This window comes from Microchirus variegatus, assembly GCF_963457635.1.
Source record: "Microchirus variegatus genome assembly, chromosome: 2".
NCBI lineage: Eukaryota > Metazoa > Chordata > Actinopteri > Pleuronectiformes > Soleidae > Microchirus > Microchirus variegatus.
Genome location: NC_139803.1, coordinates 3,883,822 through 3,900,211, shown reverse-complemented (window position 1 = coordinate 3,900,211; position 16,390 = coordinate 3,883,822). Strand labels below are relative to the sequence as shown.

Here is a 16,390-nt window from a genome sequence, read left to right as displayed (position 1 = left end):
ACTGAGTGAAATGAACTGTGACACTAAAGGTTTTAGAGGCAGATCCCAGCAGATATGGTAAAGCACTCTTTAATTAAGACACTACCTTCCAGCTGCTCCCTTATTCCTTACTCCCTCATCTGCACGGTCAACACGCCGTCCTCTTTCACGCTTCGGTCGGGGGCCTTGCTCTCGTTTTACTCGTTTTCTCGCCAATGGCGACGATTGAAAAAAACTGTTGTATTCTGCCTCAGCGAGCACAAACCTGCACGATATGTGACCGCGTCAAGTCTCTTCAGTTCGGGCGCTCGCTGCTCCTCCTTCCTGTGTCTGTCTCTCCTCCTCCTCCTCCTCCTCCTCTCTCCTTCCATCTTTATTCCACTCTGCATCCGTCTTATCATCCTCTTTCATGTCTCGGCTCGTCTCGCCTTCATGTCCGTTTTGCTGCCCTCTCTCTCTCTCTCGCCTTTCTTCTCCCGGCCTTGTTCCTTTGACGCACAGTCTCGCGCCGACGTGTCTGGCTCAGTTAAAATCCCAATTTGTTCGATTGCATATTCTGCCTTTTTTATCCTTCGCTGTCCTCCGTCACTTTTCTTTCACTCTCACACACACGGAGAGAGAGAAAACATTCAGTTGATTTACGTTCTGCAAACAACACAGTTGTGCCGTTTGTGATTGCCGTGAAGTATAGATGCAAATCACTCTTTCACCACTGCCACCCCCCCCCCTCCACAGGTACCTTCTGCTCTGAAGAGCCCATTCATCAATCGCTAACGTCCTAATTTTCCATCTGCTTCTTCAATTCACCCCTTTATGTGCCCTAACCCACCTTATCATAGGATGGGATAGGACAAAGGGTAGGAGACAGGGTAAAGCAAGGCAAGGCAAGTTTATTTGTATAGGCAATTCATAGTGCTTTACAGGCAGGAAACACATTTGAAATTAAAACACAATCAATTAAAAAATCAATTATAGAAATTAAAACCATTTAAAGGGACACTGTGTAGTATTTATGGGTTTATATGACCCAAAATCCACTTTTTTATAGATATTATGTGCTCCTGCATTGTCTAGTCGCTGTATAATAGTTTTTGTTTCATTTTCGTAGTGTTTCAAAAAGTCATGTAAAATAACATGGTCGCGGGGCCGCGGTTGCATAGCCACTGTTAGCAGCGAGACGCCATGTTTCTACCGGAGCCTGTAAGGACAAACGCGAGAGAACAAATCAAGCGTCTCTTTACTTGTAGCGGAAGTCCCGCCTCCTCTCTCTCCGCTTTGTCTGCTACGGCCGCGGTAGCTCCGCCCTCTCCCTCGCCTCACGAACCTCATCTGCTGACACGGAGAAAGACGACGAGGACGACATTTGACCAGCTGAGGATACCGTAGCGCTCAGGGAAGGGAGGGGGTGAGCAGAGGACCAGTTCTTTGTTGTAAATTTCAGCCTCTCCTCTAGATGGCACTATAAACTACTTACTTCACCTTTAAAACATCAAACAATTTAAAATCAAGCAGAAATGAATGCAATTTAAAATCAAGCAGAAATGTAAACACAATACATTCAGAAATAAATTACGAAATTAAAACAATTTAAAACATTAAGCAATTTAAGATCAAGCAGAAATTTGAAATAATTTGAGATTTAAACACAATAAATTAAATAAAAATAAATTATGAAATTAAAACAATTTAAAACATTAAACAACTTAAAATCATGCATGGGGCGGGGGAGGAAAGACTATTTTTCCCCAAAAATATGAAAACATTTTTTTTTTTTTTTTAAGTAAAATAATTTTTTGGAAAGTCTAGATCTCGAGTTTCCAAAATATATGGAAAAAAATGTTTTTTGTTTTTTTTCCACACACGTCACACGCTTTCTGCACGTAACAGGGGTGCATTCTAGGTGTTTTTTGAGCATAGGGATTTACATACACGCCACATCATGCGGCGCATCAATCGTTTTTCTTCAATTATAATGTTTTTATGATCGTGAGAAGCCAAAATCAAAATCATGAATAAAATTCAATTAATCCCCCAGACCCCCCCTGTATTTCGCACAGTGAAACAGACAAACAACAACAAACATGTCAGATTATAATCCATCAGTTGGACGTTCAAGTCGCCTTAGCTGCTCTGATTACGCCGAGTTAATGTTTTTTTTGACTGTGGGCGACTCAGCGGACGTTTCAATGAATGCGCGTGCTCCTGGTGTTGTTGTACGGCAGCGCTTCACAGCGCCACCTAGCCACCTGGCGTGCACACTACATCAAATATCACACACTTTTGCGTCACCGCGCGCGCGCAGATTTCCAACCCAAAGACGCTCTTCTGAACGCGATAAATAAAAAGTGAGAATCGCAACGACCCACTTTTGCGGGTTTGTGTTCATCTGCACATCCGTACACTGTTCCTCTAAAACCCTCTCTCTGCATTTTGGCTGCTGACTTTTTTTCGTTTCTCTGCCACCCCGTGCTTCAGTCGTCCTCCCCTTCTGTTTGCTGCAAACAGACTGAACAAATGCACGTATCCGCAAAGCCAGTAACGTCGTGGGAGTGGAGTTGGACTCTGTGACCTCCGAGGTCTCAGAGGACAATACTGGGCAACAACCTCCATCCGCTCCATGGCGTACTGGTGCACAGGAGCTGGTTCAGCGAGAGACTGATTCCACCAATCTGTAGAGGCATCCGGTCGATTTATTCTGTTCTGGTTCTGATCATCTCAACCCCCTCTGCTCCTCCCCCGTCTCTCTGTAGGTGGGCTGACCCAGCAGGACAACGGGAAGACCTTCAGCGTGTCCAGCACCATCCGCATCCCGGTCGAAAGGAAAGATAACGGCGCGGCGCTGAGCTGCGAGGCCTTCCATCCTGCGCTGAACGGACAGAGGAGGGTTCGCCACTACCGCCTGGATGTTTTCTGTAAGTTTTTCTTTCTCTGTGTGTGTGTGTGTGCATTTTATTTGTACATTATGTTCAGAGCATTTCTCGAACATCAATATTTCTAAAGAGACGTAAAAAAGGATTTGACGGAAAACTCTCACCTTGGGATGGATGGGTTTGGTTATAGCATATAATATATTTATTTAGCAACAAGACATCCACACAAAGTTGAAGATCACAAACTCCTGTAAACTGTTTTGAAGCTTCACGATTCTCGATTTTGACCCGGCATCTTCAGTCAGTTGCTGAAATCTATGGTTCACGGACGGTTTGTTGTCTATTTTCCTCTAAACGGGAGCATCATTTACAAAATCAAGGTAATGTTTTATTGAAAACGACCTGAAACTCGCAAATTGAGACCATTAACACCTCAGGAAAATGTTTAATGATGCCATAAATCAAGTGAGAACTAGACTCGTTTTTCCCATAGGATTCCACTCAAACTGACTTTTGCAACCAAATGTATTGCCCCCAGTTTTCCTCTAATAATTACCACTTGGCCGTACAGTGAATAATGCTGGTGGAATGTCCATTTGACTGACTTTTATTTTATAATAAAGTAATGGCGAATCGTTACAATATCTAATAGAGAACTTTAAAAAAAAGGATGTTGACACTATGTGATCTTTTACTAACCATAACCGGGAGTTTTTGTGCTTAACCCCTTCTTCACGGTACCGGGGGTCTCTTACGAATAAGAGATTTGTAGTGAACCGGAATAAATAGAACTATAAAAATATTTCATATATGATATATATAACATCATTAGCAACAACAACATTATTTAATCAATAGGCAAGGCAAGGCAAGGCAAGTTTATTGGTATAGCACCATTCTTACACAAGGCAATTCATAGTGCTTTACAGGCAGGAAATACATTTGAAATTAAAACACAATCAATTAAAAAATCAAGTAAAGAAATTAAAACCATTTAAAACATCAAACAATTTAAAATCAAGCAGAAATTAGTGTAATATAAAATCATTTGAAATGTAAGCACAATAAATTCAAAAATCAATTATGAAATTAAAACAATTTAAAACATTAAACAATTTAAGATCAAGAATTTAAAACATTTAACAACTTAAAATCATGCAAAAAAAATGCAATTTAAAATAATTATTTTAAAATTATTAAAATCATTAAAAAGGAAAGTTAAAGTGGTTAAAATTGGTAATATTAGAAAGCTGCAGTAAACAATAATGTTTTTAACCCTGATTTAAACAAGCTAACATTAACATTATATATAACAACATTTATATCAATGTTGGTTAGGGTCATTGATATATCCAATATAACGTTCATAGCCAGGAAATTGCTATCATCGTCCTAATCCCTTTATTTCACCTAAACGCGTGTCTGCAAAAGTTTAAATAAGTTAAGTAACGCAAATGTGTGGGCTCATGTATCTGTTATCCTGGAGGCTAGGCCGTGTGTGTGTGTGTGTGTGCATTTCATATAAAAGTAAAGTATCTGAGGAAGAAAAAAAAAAAAAGTTAATAACAGACATTTTAATCGCTTCATGTCTCAAAAGCAGACATTATTCCATTGGTATTTCTGTCACAGCAGTCGCTGCTTTGCCACTATTCATTACGTTCTTTCACTCTAATGTCGGCAATCATTTTCTCGAGGCGGCAGACTCATTTTTCAAAACGGCGGATGTTTCCATTTTCGAATGAACCTCATTTATACACAGCCCGAGATTTTTTAACTGAGCGACACTCAGAACTGCCCTGTAGGAGCTCAGCTCTCATTAAAACCTAATACATACAAATCTTATCATGCAGCCAGCCGGCAAAACCAGGCCTGTGGCCAGGTTAGGGTCTTATGACCTGTGGATTAAGGAGGTAAGCATCATCATGAGCTGATAAAAAACCCTGAGCCACATTAGTATGTGCTGTGATTTCAGGATCTGGGATTGATTGATCTCTGCTGGCTTATGGTAGAAATCTCTGTCGCATACGTATTTACATTCAAGGGATGGCAGAATACTGCAAGTTTCATACTTGTATAATTGGCTAAGCCTTATATTTACCCAGAGCAAGAAGGTCAGGTTTCATCTCAGTTTTTTAATATTTACCCAAATCTGACTAAACATTCACCGTTTCAAAAGTGAATCTGTGTTTTTAAAGGGCAACTAAAGCACCTCTTCTGAGACTAACTCTGGACAATGCCTGATTTAAAAAAATTGCAAAGAAGTGGGCTGTTTATAAAAGGGGGAGGAGTCTAGGACAACGACTCCCGCTGTGGTTGGACAAGAGCATGAGTTAGAGTCTGGGTGAGGCTTGGCCGCATCGACCCAGACCCAAAAACTAAATTAATTGTTATGCCAATTCTGTAACATTGTATTTCAATCAAATGTTGTTGTTATGGCTGGGGCTGTGTGTACTGACATCACTAAAGTCAAGGCATTGCAATTATAGAAGGTGCCCCTCATCTGGTGCGGGCCTTTTTTTTCCCTCCACACCGCCCCTGCTGACTCTGCTCTTCTGTCTCCTGCATTGTGCGCAGCTACGAGGGGGCTCTGCGTATCCAACGCAGAATGGATTATTTCTCTATGCGCAGTTTTATCCCCACATCCATTTATGACATGATCTTTATGATAAGGATCGAGTACAGTCGCGATGAAATACAGGGGATCCAAGTAGATCTTAGTAAAACATGTTGACATGTTCCTCATCGTCACTGCGGGCCGCACTTATATTAAACTTTGGCCGCGCGTCTGAGACTACAGGACAAGACTGATGAAAGCTTGTACCAGTGACGCAAGCATGGGCTAAAGCCCTGCAAAAGCTTTTTTTCGCGTTTCCATTAGCAGTCGTACCTGATGCTGTTTAGTACCTGCTCTGACGAGGTTCCAAGTGAGCTGAGCTGATAATGAAATGTCATAGATGTCATATGATGACGTCACAGACTGTGAGTGTCGGCACTGGAAGAACCATGAGCATGATGTCCGACGTAGGAATCAAACATAACAATGCCGAATTGTAGATCATTAAAAAATACTTCAAAATCCTGAAAACATGCGTTCATCTCCAACATTTGGCAAGGAAATCTCAATATTTAAGGAGGGAGCACCGGACGCTGTACGTGGAGCACCTACGAAACCAAGTGCCTGATCAGTATCTGGTCGGAGGACGAGATCCAGAAGAAGCTGGAGGAACATCCAGGAACAAGATGGCCGACGTAAAAATGCAACAGCGGATGCGGGAGGCCGGCAGTCAAATAACATTTTGTATCTATTTGTATGCGTTTACTGTAAATGCAACACATAATAGTAGTACAGGAGTTGTCCGGCCCACTGGCTGGACAGCCTTCAGAAAAGCGGGCCCTCTGGACATTTTAGTTGAATAGCCCTGGACTACAGTAATGGAAAACGATACAACACAGAATAGATTTGCGCTATGCTTAGCCGAGTCTTGTTGGAACTGTGTAGTGGAAAAGCGCCATTAGTCAGTCAACAACAGAAAACACCATAAGTTACTAATGTGAATCTTGTTGCTTTCAAATCTTGTAATATATCTGTATTTGGTTCTTTTTCTGAAGAGAAGAAGAACATCTGTCATCTGCTTACAATCTATCTTACAACAGGATTACCAGCTCATAACGCTGAAAATCCATAAAAACAAAACGACATAATAATATGAGCACATTGACTGGCACTAAAGGCGACAGAAGGCGACCAGATTTCACTGACTTGTTGATTTATATTCCATGGCAAATAATTCCTATGTGTGCTTTGTCCCTCAGCGTTATTCAATGACTCCATTTCAGTATTTCACACAGTTCAATGTTTGTCTCTTATCCAGTGATAATTTTTCTATAGGCAAACATTCCATACGCTCATGTAGGTATTTACATTTTGGTGACACGACTCATTTTCACAAAGTGTTTCCACGTCGAGTCGTTTTCACACATAAACGTCTGTCGATGGAATAGAATAATTCATGTTCAGCGGTTCTCTCGGTCAGGACGCTGCTGCTGCTGCTGCTTCCTGCAGCCAGAAGAACTGGCAGTAATGACTGACTGTCACTGAGGATTTGCCTTCCCATCGCTCCGATACCAAAGTTAGAGCAGTACAGCAGATGCTTGAGCACCGGGCTGCTCGCGATAACAGGTGTCTCAGCAGTGGCATTGTCGGCCGGTTGCCTTGGAAACAGATGTTGAAGACCCGAGCTCCTGCCACTTACTCACTTTTCACTTGTTCCTCCTTGTTGTTCCCTCTCTTGTAGCCGCAGTCTACGTATTTCCTGATTCCTGATGTTTGTTTTTTTATGATTTCCCACTATGATTGCTGCACATTTTTGACAATTCAGAAGCATTATTGTTATGTTATTTTCCTTTGTGCTCTTCTTGTTTGCTCTCTCAATCATGCATTTTTCTTTTTTTTGTTTACAGTTGCACCGACAGTGAGGATTGTTCCTCCTCCTGGAATTTTGCGAGAGGGCGATTCGCTCAGCCTCACCTGCTCCGTCACCGGAAACCCTCTGTAAGTTTGTGTCCACACGTAAATGAATAGATTTGGCACGTCAATGAACAGAAAACACACACGTCTTGCTGTTTTGGAGGCTGAAAATGTGGCTTTAGAACTGTCAAATAATGTTGGAACAAATATTACATGACACGCTATTGCACTTCCTGTCTGTCTGAGTTAGGAGGAGCTAATTGCTAAGCTAACGTGTTTTCCTTAAAGCGGACCTAGACCGGAAGTTCCAATTAACGCCGTGCTGAATATGTCACTTCCGGGTATTGGCCAATCACAAGTGAGTTGGGAAGGCTCTACGCTGGCTGGCCAATCACAACACACTCTTTGGGGGGGTGAGATTTATGTCTGAAATATCGCGGCTCAGGAGAGCTTCAGAAAAGACAGATTTCTATCGGCTCGGAGGTTCGGGTTATAGATCTTTATATGGTAGTGACACTACTGCGCATGCTCTATGGGCCCCATAACCCAGAAATAAACGCGGAAGTCAAAAAACCATTTTTGGCATATGCTCTGGGTGAGCAGCTTCATAGGAATGAAACGGAAGTGAAGGGGCGGAGCTCTATCCAGATCATATAATACGTCCATGCACCGCGACTACTGCTAGCTTGGTTGCAAGCTAGCGTAAATAATACAACTAACAATGTCATCAAGAAGAAACATGAATGTCGTCAGCTCTACTTCAGGAGCGTGAACGAGGCCGAGTCTGACGGAGATGCAGCTTCAGAGATCGAGGAGTTTTTTTTGTTTAGGGTTCAGTGGGGACCGTATCTATGTTCCCCGGGTCCTATGTTCCCCGGGTCCTATGTTCCCCGGGTCCTATGTTCCCCGCTTTGTATGTGACCGGGGACCCTTTTTCCAAAAAAAGGGTCCTATGTTCCCCTGTCACATACAAAGTGGACCTTTTTTGGGAAGAACGGAGAACATGGGACCCGGGGAACATTGGTACGACCCTGTTCAGTGTACAGCTTCCTGGCTGCACCAGCATTAGCTATAAACCAATTAGGAAGAAGGAAAGGTGAATAAATGCCCCCCCCCCTCACCATGCTTCTGAGGTGACATGGGGAATAAAGAGGATGTTATCCCAACGTTTTGTCAAAAGACGACATGACTTGACGGCGAATTTAAAGGCGTTATTGTGACTTTCTGCGATCGTCACATTTTCAGTGACCCATTAGAATAAGGAACGGAGTCAGCGAAGCGTTCGGCTTAAGCCTCCGGGTGATATGAAACTGGCAACATTGGAGGAGCTGGCACCACAACACTGCTTTGTGAGACTTTTTTTTTATTTTTTTGCTTCGTCATCGCAGCGTGTTTTGCGCGCGCTTTCTCTCCGTCCATTATGAATTCATGACAAAAATAATCACAAAGTATAAAAAGGTTGCGTGTCAGCACAAGTGTCCGTACTCGAGTCCTGACAAATCGGCTTAGGGATGCACGGAGAGCGCTGATTGATGAGGAGGTGCAGGAGGTTGCCAAGTTTAATGTCATCCCTTTACAAGCACACGAAAAAAATTATATAATAGACTGGCAATTGCTTTCTTGGGCAATATTGTTATGAGCTGCTAGATGAGTGTGACTATTATTCTGTCAGCCTATTCAGACGGGCGCATTCTCACTTTCTTTCAAGTATCCGATAATGTTTACAAAGTTACAAAAAATTACAAATGTATTAATTGTTTGATCATAATAACAACATTTCTTTGTCCTGAAATTTGAATAATGGGATATTACGATGAATCAGACGCAGGCGGACTAACTTAATACTTCACTTCCAGGTAAATACCGTTCAGATTATACTCGGAAAAAAGCTTTTTCTTTCTAAATGGCTCTTTTGTTGAACGTCCTTGAATGAGCAACCGAACATCCACCTGCTTCACTGGTGACTCACTGACAGCAGGTCTTCCTGGATGGTTATTTGTTGGAATCGCTAGCAAATACCGAGTATACGGAACGTCGACTCCTTCCACCTTTTAGAATGATGTTAACCGGAACTATGTGCTGTTTGACTAAATGGAATGGAGGATTAAATGGAAGTTAAGTGCTGTTTGGGGGAATAGTGTTTCCTGTTAATGTGACCTTTATTGCTAAATGTGTCCGGTCAGAACTTAATAAAGATCAGATCATCGTCGGCATATAGAATAACATATAATATATTCTCATGTTTGTCCTGAATGTCTCTGCAGACACAATATCCTTAAAGCTCACATAGAGTGGTCCTGTTGCACATATATGTTAGTAATGGAGGTCTACTTACATACATTACTTATGTATATATACATTACTTGAGTAGTAGTAGTAGTAGTAGTAGTAGTAGGTCAAAAACCTCCTAGTTGTTGTAAATGAGCCGATAGAAATCCTCTTTTCTGACGCTGTTCCCCAGCCACGATATTTCGGACTCAACTTAAAGCGGACCTAGACCGGAAAGTTCCAATTAACGCTGTTTTTTAGTGTGTATCTGCATCATTACCTTGTTTAAGAAGCCCTGAAGGTTCTAAACAAACAGTTCAGCCACTGCTGAGAACGCTGTGTTTTATTGTAATCTCGGGCTCAGCGAGATCTCTGAAAAAACCCGGTCCGGTTACGTAAACGGCGGTTCTCCTGAACAGCAGATCGTCCTGCTCCGGGCACTAGTCCGGGCACTAGTCCGGGCACATCCGGTTGCGTACATTGAACCGCAGAAGAAGAATAACGTTTCACGAGCGACAGTGTCTTCTGACTCCAAGTCAAAGGTCGTCAAAGGGACTGCGGCGGGGAGTCGTGAAGAAGCTATTTTTAAACACTGTTAAAACAATGTTTTGATAATGAGTAGCAGTGCATCCACCGTTCCAGAGGGGGGAGCTGCACGTCTGAGAGCGGGTGTGCTGAATATGTCACTTCCGGGTACTGGCCAATCACAAGACAGTCTGTCTTCTCAGGGGAGATTTATGTCTGTAATAGCGCGGCTGACAAGAGGCTTCAAAAAGGACAGATTTCTATCGGCTCGTTTCCTGCAACTAGGAGGTTTTTGAGCATAAAAACAAGTTAATGTATGTAAGTAGACCTCCATAACTAACATATATGTGCAACAGGACCACTCTATGTGAGCTTTAAACAAGGTAATGACGCAGATACACACTAAAAAAACAACGTTAATTGGAACTTCCGGTCTATGGTCCGCTTTAATGAATTCGTTTCGAAAATTCGCTCGAGTCACAGTCAGTGTGGTCTCCTGCTGCTGCTGTGGCCCATCGTCTCCGAGGTCCGACTCCTCTGCAGATTTAGATACAGGCGACATGGGGGGAAAAATAAGATGCACTCGCACGATTGGTTTTCTGTCACCGATTTGCACGTCACGTCCATGATGTGTCACCAGGAGGGTGGGAGTGTGTCGGAGAGCCTTTCATTTTTCATTGTTAATAATGTGTGTGTGAGTGAAAGGAAAGGAGAGCAGCAGCAGCAGCAGCTCCACAGCAGGTAACAGCACAGAGGAGAGGTGTGAGAGACACCGTCATGCACATACACACACTTTCCTTTTGTGTGAAAGAGACATATAGGTACAGTATATATAGAGGAGAGCAGACAGTGGAAAAATAAAGTTTTGTTATTCTGAGAAAGTGCAAAGAAAAATCTGCTCGACATGAATATGTATTCAAAGGAGGCAACAGCTGACTGACACACGGGGCCAGTTGTTCAAAAAATGTAATCCGGATCATAATTATCCACATTTTTTTGCTGTCCAGGATCAGGTAATCCGTCTTACTTTTAAGTCGGTTTTTCAAAGCAACATTGGATTTGGATCACCCCGATCCAGATACATGGTTTTAAAGGATTACCAGAACAGGTAGAAGAGCCAACATTGGGTCACTTTAAGGGCCAATTCCAATTCCTATCTTAACCCTCAAGCTCAACCCTTAATCTTAACTGGCCCTCAAAACCAAGTGTTGAGGGTTATTTTGTCACTTAGAAATGGGACACCCCTTAAATGCAGATACGTCTTGTACGTATACGTATTGGTAGCCTATGTCGACTTGATCGCTGTAACGGTTAAACAAGTCAAGTGAAAAAATATAAATAAAAGTATATACACTAAATGATAGTGTAAATAAACTAGATTTTCTTCCGAAAATCCACCCTGAAATCCTAACCCCTTGTTGGGATCAGGGTAATCCTGTTTTTTTGGATCAAAGTTATCCAAATCCTACTGAAAATCTTTGAACAACACAAACTGAAGATTTGATCCATTTCCAAACTAGGATTGGATTGGATTACATGATCTGATCCAATTTCAGAATCCTTCTGTCCCTTTTTTAACAACCCATGATGGTGACTAATGACATAGTTTTAAGCTCAGCAGAGAGAGTGTGTGCTGTTTAAAAAAAAAAAAATAATAAAATAAATTTCATCATTTTTTGGAAACGCAAAATCTCGACTTTCCAAAAAAAGTTAAAAAAAAAAAAAATTGAAAAAAAAAAATGTCATCATAGTTTCAAAGTCCAGATCTTGAGTTTCCAAAAAATTATGAAAAAAAAAAAAAATCAAATTTTGTTTTCAGATTTTTTTGGAAACTCGTGATTTCAATTTTTTTTTCGTCTTTTTTTCTTTCTTCTCATGTCACGTCGTAAGCTCCGTAAGTTACAGACGATGAAATAATTATAAAAAAAAGATGCCTATCGTGTAAAAGAATAACATGGAATTGTAACCCGTGTCAATCGTACAATAGCTTTTATTGAAGCTACTTCATGATGACACAGCCAAAGTACCTACCAGATTGCTGTTATTTACACTACAACTAGGGGGCACCTATTCAAAAAAATAAAATAAAATGTCCCTATGGGCCGTAATTCCTGCATACGACCCACAGTTACGTTTCCTTGGACGATAGTTTCTCTAAACACTAGTACCACGGCTGTAGAGAAGAAGAACCGGGCAAAGGCTGCACTTCCACAGGATGAGGAGGGAGAACCACATCCCTGCCAGTTTGCTGAAGACCTTTTTATCACATGCTCTATAGAGAGCGTACTGACCGACTCCATCCTGGCATGGTTTGTGTTCAGAGGCAGACGGGGCAGCTCTCCAGACGGTGGTCGATTAGCTCAATTGGCATGGTAGTAAAAAAAAAATGAAAAACCTCACCCTGCTGATTTCTGTGGGCAAATCATTCGTGAAATTTAAATAACACTCAGCACTCTGCTTCTTTAATGTCCTTTTGTCCGTGCTCAAATTGTGTTTTACGTTCAAATAGTTGTCCAATGTTGATATTTAGCCATTCTGAGGCTTTTCCATGAGATACTGGGCACACACACATCCTGTCTGATCGGTAACTGTGATATCGTCACATCGCGTCAAAACGGAGGAGCGGCTTCAGGATGCATTCAAACAAAACATCGTGAAATTCATCGCCTCTTCGAACACAAAACGAAGACCACTAAATAAACGCTTGCTGCCGCTGCCACCTTGTGGTAATATCTGCACCACTGATTACGTCGTCATCGGAGGAGAAAGATTATTTCTACTGGTCTTCGTCATACCTTGGTTGTAACGAGTGGTTACTTAAAGGGACAATATGTAGTATTTATGGGTTTATATAACCCATAAATCCACTTTTGTATACATATTATGTGCTCCTGCATTGTCTAGTCGCTGTATAATATTCTTTGTTTCATTTTCGTAGTGTTTCAAAAAGTCATTTAAAATAACATGGTCGCGGGCCGCGGTCGCATAGCCACTGTTAGCAGCGAGACGCCATGTTTCTACCGGAGCCTGTAAGGACAAACCAGAGAGAACAAATCAAGCGTCTCTTTACTTGTAGCAGGAAGTCCCGCCTCCACTCTCTCCGCTTCGTCTGCTACGGCCGCGGTAGCTCCGCCCTCTCCCTCGCCTCACGAACCTCATCTGCTGACACGGAGAAAGACGACGAGGACGACATTTGACCAGCTGAGGATACCGTAGCGCTCAGGGAAGGGAGGGGGTGAGCAGAGCAGCAGGTCTTTGTTGTAAATTTCAGCCTCTCCTCTAGATGTCACTATAAACTACTTACTTCCCCTTTAAGTAAGTTAATTATGGGGACGTCGATGACTGCCCATTAGTTGATTAACTGCTGTTAAGACTTTAAATGATTAAGAATTATTTCATTCATTTACTGACGTCGGTTTCTTTTCGTGTGTGTCTATCATTTACTGGATCTCACATAAGACGTTAAGACTTGAACCAAATCACTTACACACTTCTGATGCAGAAATCAAAACGCTTGGAAGCTAGTTGAAGCTAGTGAAGCCGGTTGAAGAGCGCCTCTTCACTGCTCCTTTGCCAGAACGTGGCGCTCTGACTTGGGGTAGAAAAGAGTGCGGCCACAGCCATGACGCTATTACACGATAGGAGGATCAGTACTTTTCAAAGTCATCTACCGGTGCTGAAACACAAAGTACAGGTAACGTCTCTTCCAAGAAAAACTGGAAGAAATTCAGCAGGTCATCGCGACCCCGCAGTCTACAACCGTGACGCAAGAGTTCGGTTTGGTGCAGTGCGCTATGTATTATTTTGCGTTTGTTGTTCGATTGTGTCAAACAACAAACGCAAAATTGTTGTTTTTGCGTTCTCTCTTTTTTGTGCCAAAAGAGAGAACGCCTAGACATCTCTTTACTAAAACCTCTGTAATTTTACTCTGCTTCACTTCAACAGCATCAGACTTTGCACAGCTCATGTTCACATGTTGTTGCATGACCTCCGTGTGTTTTTAAGCTCCTGCTGCATATTTTAAAGGTAATATTTGCTTTAAAAGGCAATATTTTTTTAGTTGTTCGATGTTAGTTTGTTGTTCGATTGTGTCGTGTTCGATTGTTACAATTTATTGTCGTTGCTAAGTCGCGCTACGTATCTCGTTGGCGTGGCCGTCGGGCACAGCCCACACCCCGCCTACAAAGTAATGATGTCCTCATTCGAAATGCAAGCCTGATCCAGGGCTTTTTACGACTCCAAGCCATACTGTACTGTACCGAACACAGTTGTAGCACGATGGAATAACAGCATAAATGCATTGAGTTGCAAAGCGATTGGCCGATTAGATATATATACAGTCAAAGAGGTGTAATAAGTGAAATTGTTGGTGCTTTTGGTGGAATACATCTTCTAAGACCCAGCAATGCATCTGCCTTTGTCGTCAGATACGTCGTTTGAAATGCTCCCAAGGTAACTGTAAGAACTGACCACATTTTTGTTGGCTTTCCACCGTCTCAAGCTAGCTGTACATCTTTACACCCGTTTGCCCATGGGCAATTGCGGGGGAGCTGAGTATTGGTATTGACCTCAAACTAGCTCAGACACTTTCATCATGCTGCTTTGCTTGGGTTATCAGATAGGGCCCATAATGTTTGATGCATAGATAAAAAAAAGATGTTGTCCATATTTTATAGAAAGACTCAAGATAGTGACGGTACCAGGTTGGTATAAACTTGATGGATACTTAAAAAATGCCTGAGAAAAACTTTTGTTTTCAACTAATCCCAATCGGCAGTCAACAATTCCAAGAGCCAGTTTTGAAACAAAGCCTTTTTTTACTCGCGCGTACAGCCCCGTGTGCACTTTCCAGAAGGATACTGGGTCCAAAGCTCTTAAAACCCTCCCCTAGATGCTCCATCTGTCTGTGGGTATCATGTCCTCTAAAGCTCCCCAGTAAGGCAGCCAACATGTGTGCGTGAGTTTGTGTGTGTGCGCACGTGTAATGACTGGAGTGAAATCCCACATTGAAGAATGGCAGGGAAGTGTATTGGCTATCGCCCCAGTAAAGCTTTGTAATGGCTGGCTGGGGATGGTTTGTGTGTGTGTGTGTGTGTGTGTGTGTGTGTGTGTGTGTGTGTTTGAATCCTGCGTTATGTGACAGTGAAAAACAGCACACCAGGCCACTCAGGACTATGACCCTCATCTCACATTGGACTACACTCACAAACATAACAGTCCCTTGTCAGCTTCACACTTGTTTCCTGGCCTTGTTAAGCACCTGTCAAGCCTTAATGACCAATTATGCACCACTTCCTTTCAGTGATGGATACATGATGCCATTTTAGCTTGATAGCCGTCTTACTATAGTATGACTTTTTGGTCTTATTTTGGACAACATGCTATATAGTATGACTTTTTGGTCAAGTTTTGGACGACATACTAAAGTATGACTATTTGTCAAATTTTGGACGACATACTATAGTATGACTTTTTTGTCAAATTTTGGACGACATGCTATAGTATGACTTTTTGGTCAAATTTTGGACGACATGCTATATAGTATGACTTTTTGGTCAAATGTTGGAAGACATACTATAGTATGACTTTTTGGTCAAATTTTGGACGACATGCTTTATAGTATGACTTTTTGGTCAAATTTTGGAAGACATACTATAGTATGACTTTTTGGTCAAATTTTGGACGACATGCTATAGTATGACTTTTTTGTCAAATGTTGGACGACATACTATAGTATGACTTTTTTGTCTTATTTTGGACGACATGCTATAGTATGACTTTTTGGTCAAATTTTGGACGACATGCTATAGTATGACTTTTTGGTCAAATTTTGGACGACATGCTATATAGTATGACTTTTTGGTCAAATTTTGGAAGACATACTATAGTATGACTTTTTGGTCAAATTTTGGACGACATGCTATAGTATGACTTTTTGGTCAAATTTTGGACGACATACTATGGTATGACTTTTTGGTCAAATTTTGGACGACATGCTATAGTATTACTTTTTGGTCAAATTTTGGACAACATGCTATAGTATGACTTTTTGGTCAAATTTTGGACGACATGCTATATAGTATGACTTTTTGGTCAAATTTTGGAAGACATACTATAGTATGACTTTTTGGTAAAATTTTGGACGATATGCTATAGTATGACTTTTTTGTCAAATGTTGGACGACATACTATAGTATGACTTTTTTGTCTTATTTTGGACAACATGCTATATAGTATGACTTTTTGGTCAAATTTTGGACGACATGCTATAGTATGACTT

At 41.6% G+C, this 16,390-nt stretch overlaps 1 protein-coding gene across 1 annotated transcript in view; it reads left to right on the top strand.

The window, feature by feature from the left end:
* cadm4 (cell adhesion molecule 4) overlaps positions 1-16,390 on the top strand; it is an 88,739-nt gene that overhangs the window by 37,888 nt on the left and 34,461 nt on the right. Inside the window, exons 4-5 of the mRNA XM_083885893.1 lie at positions 2,730-2,891; positions 7,311-7,401. Coding sequence (XP_083742019.1) covers positions 2,730-2,891; positions 7,311-7,401 — 253 coding nt within the window. The remainder of the gene's footprint in view (positions 1-2,729; positions 2,892-7,310; positions 7,402-16,390) is intronic.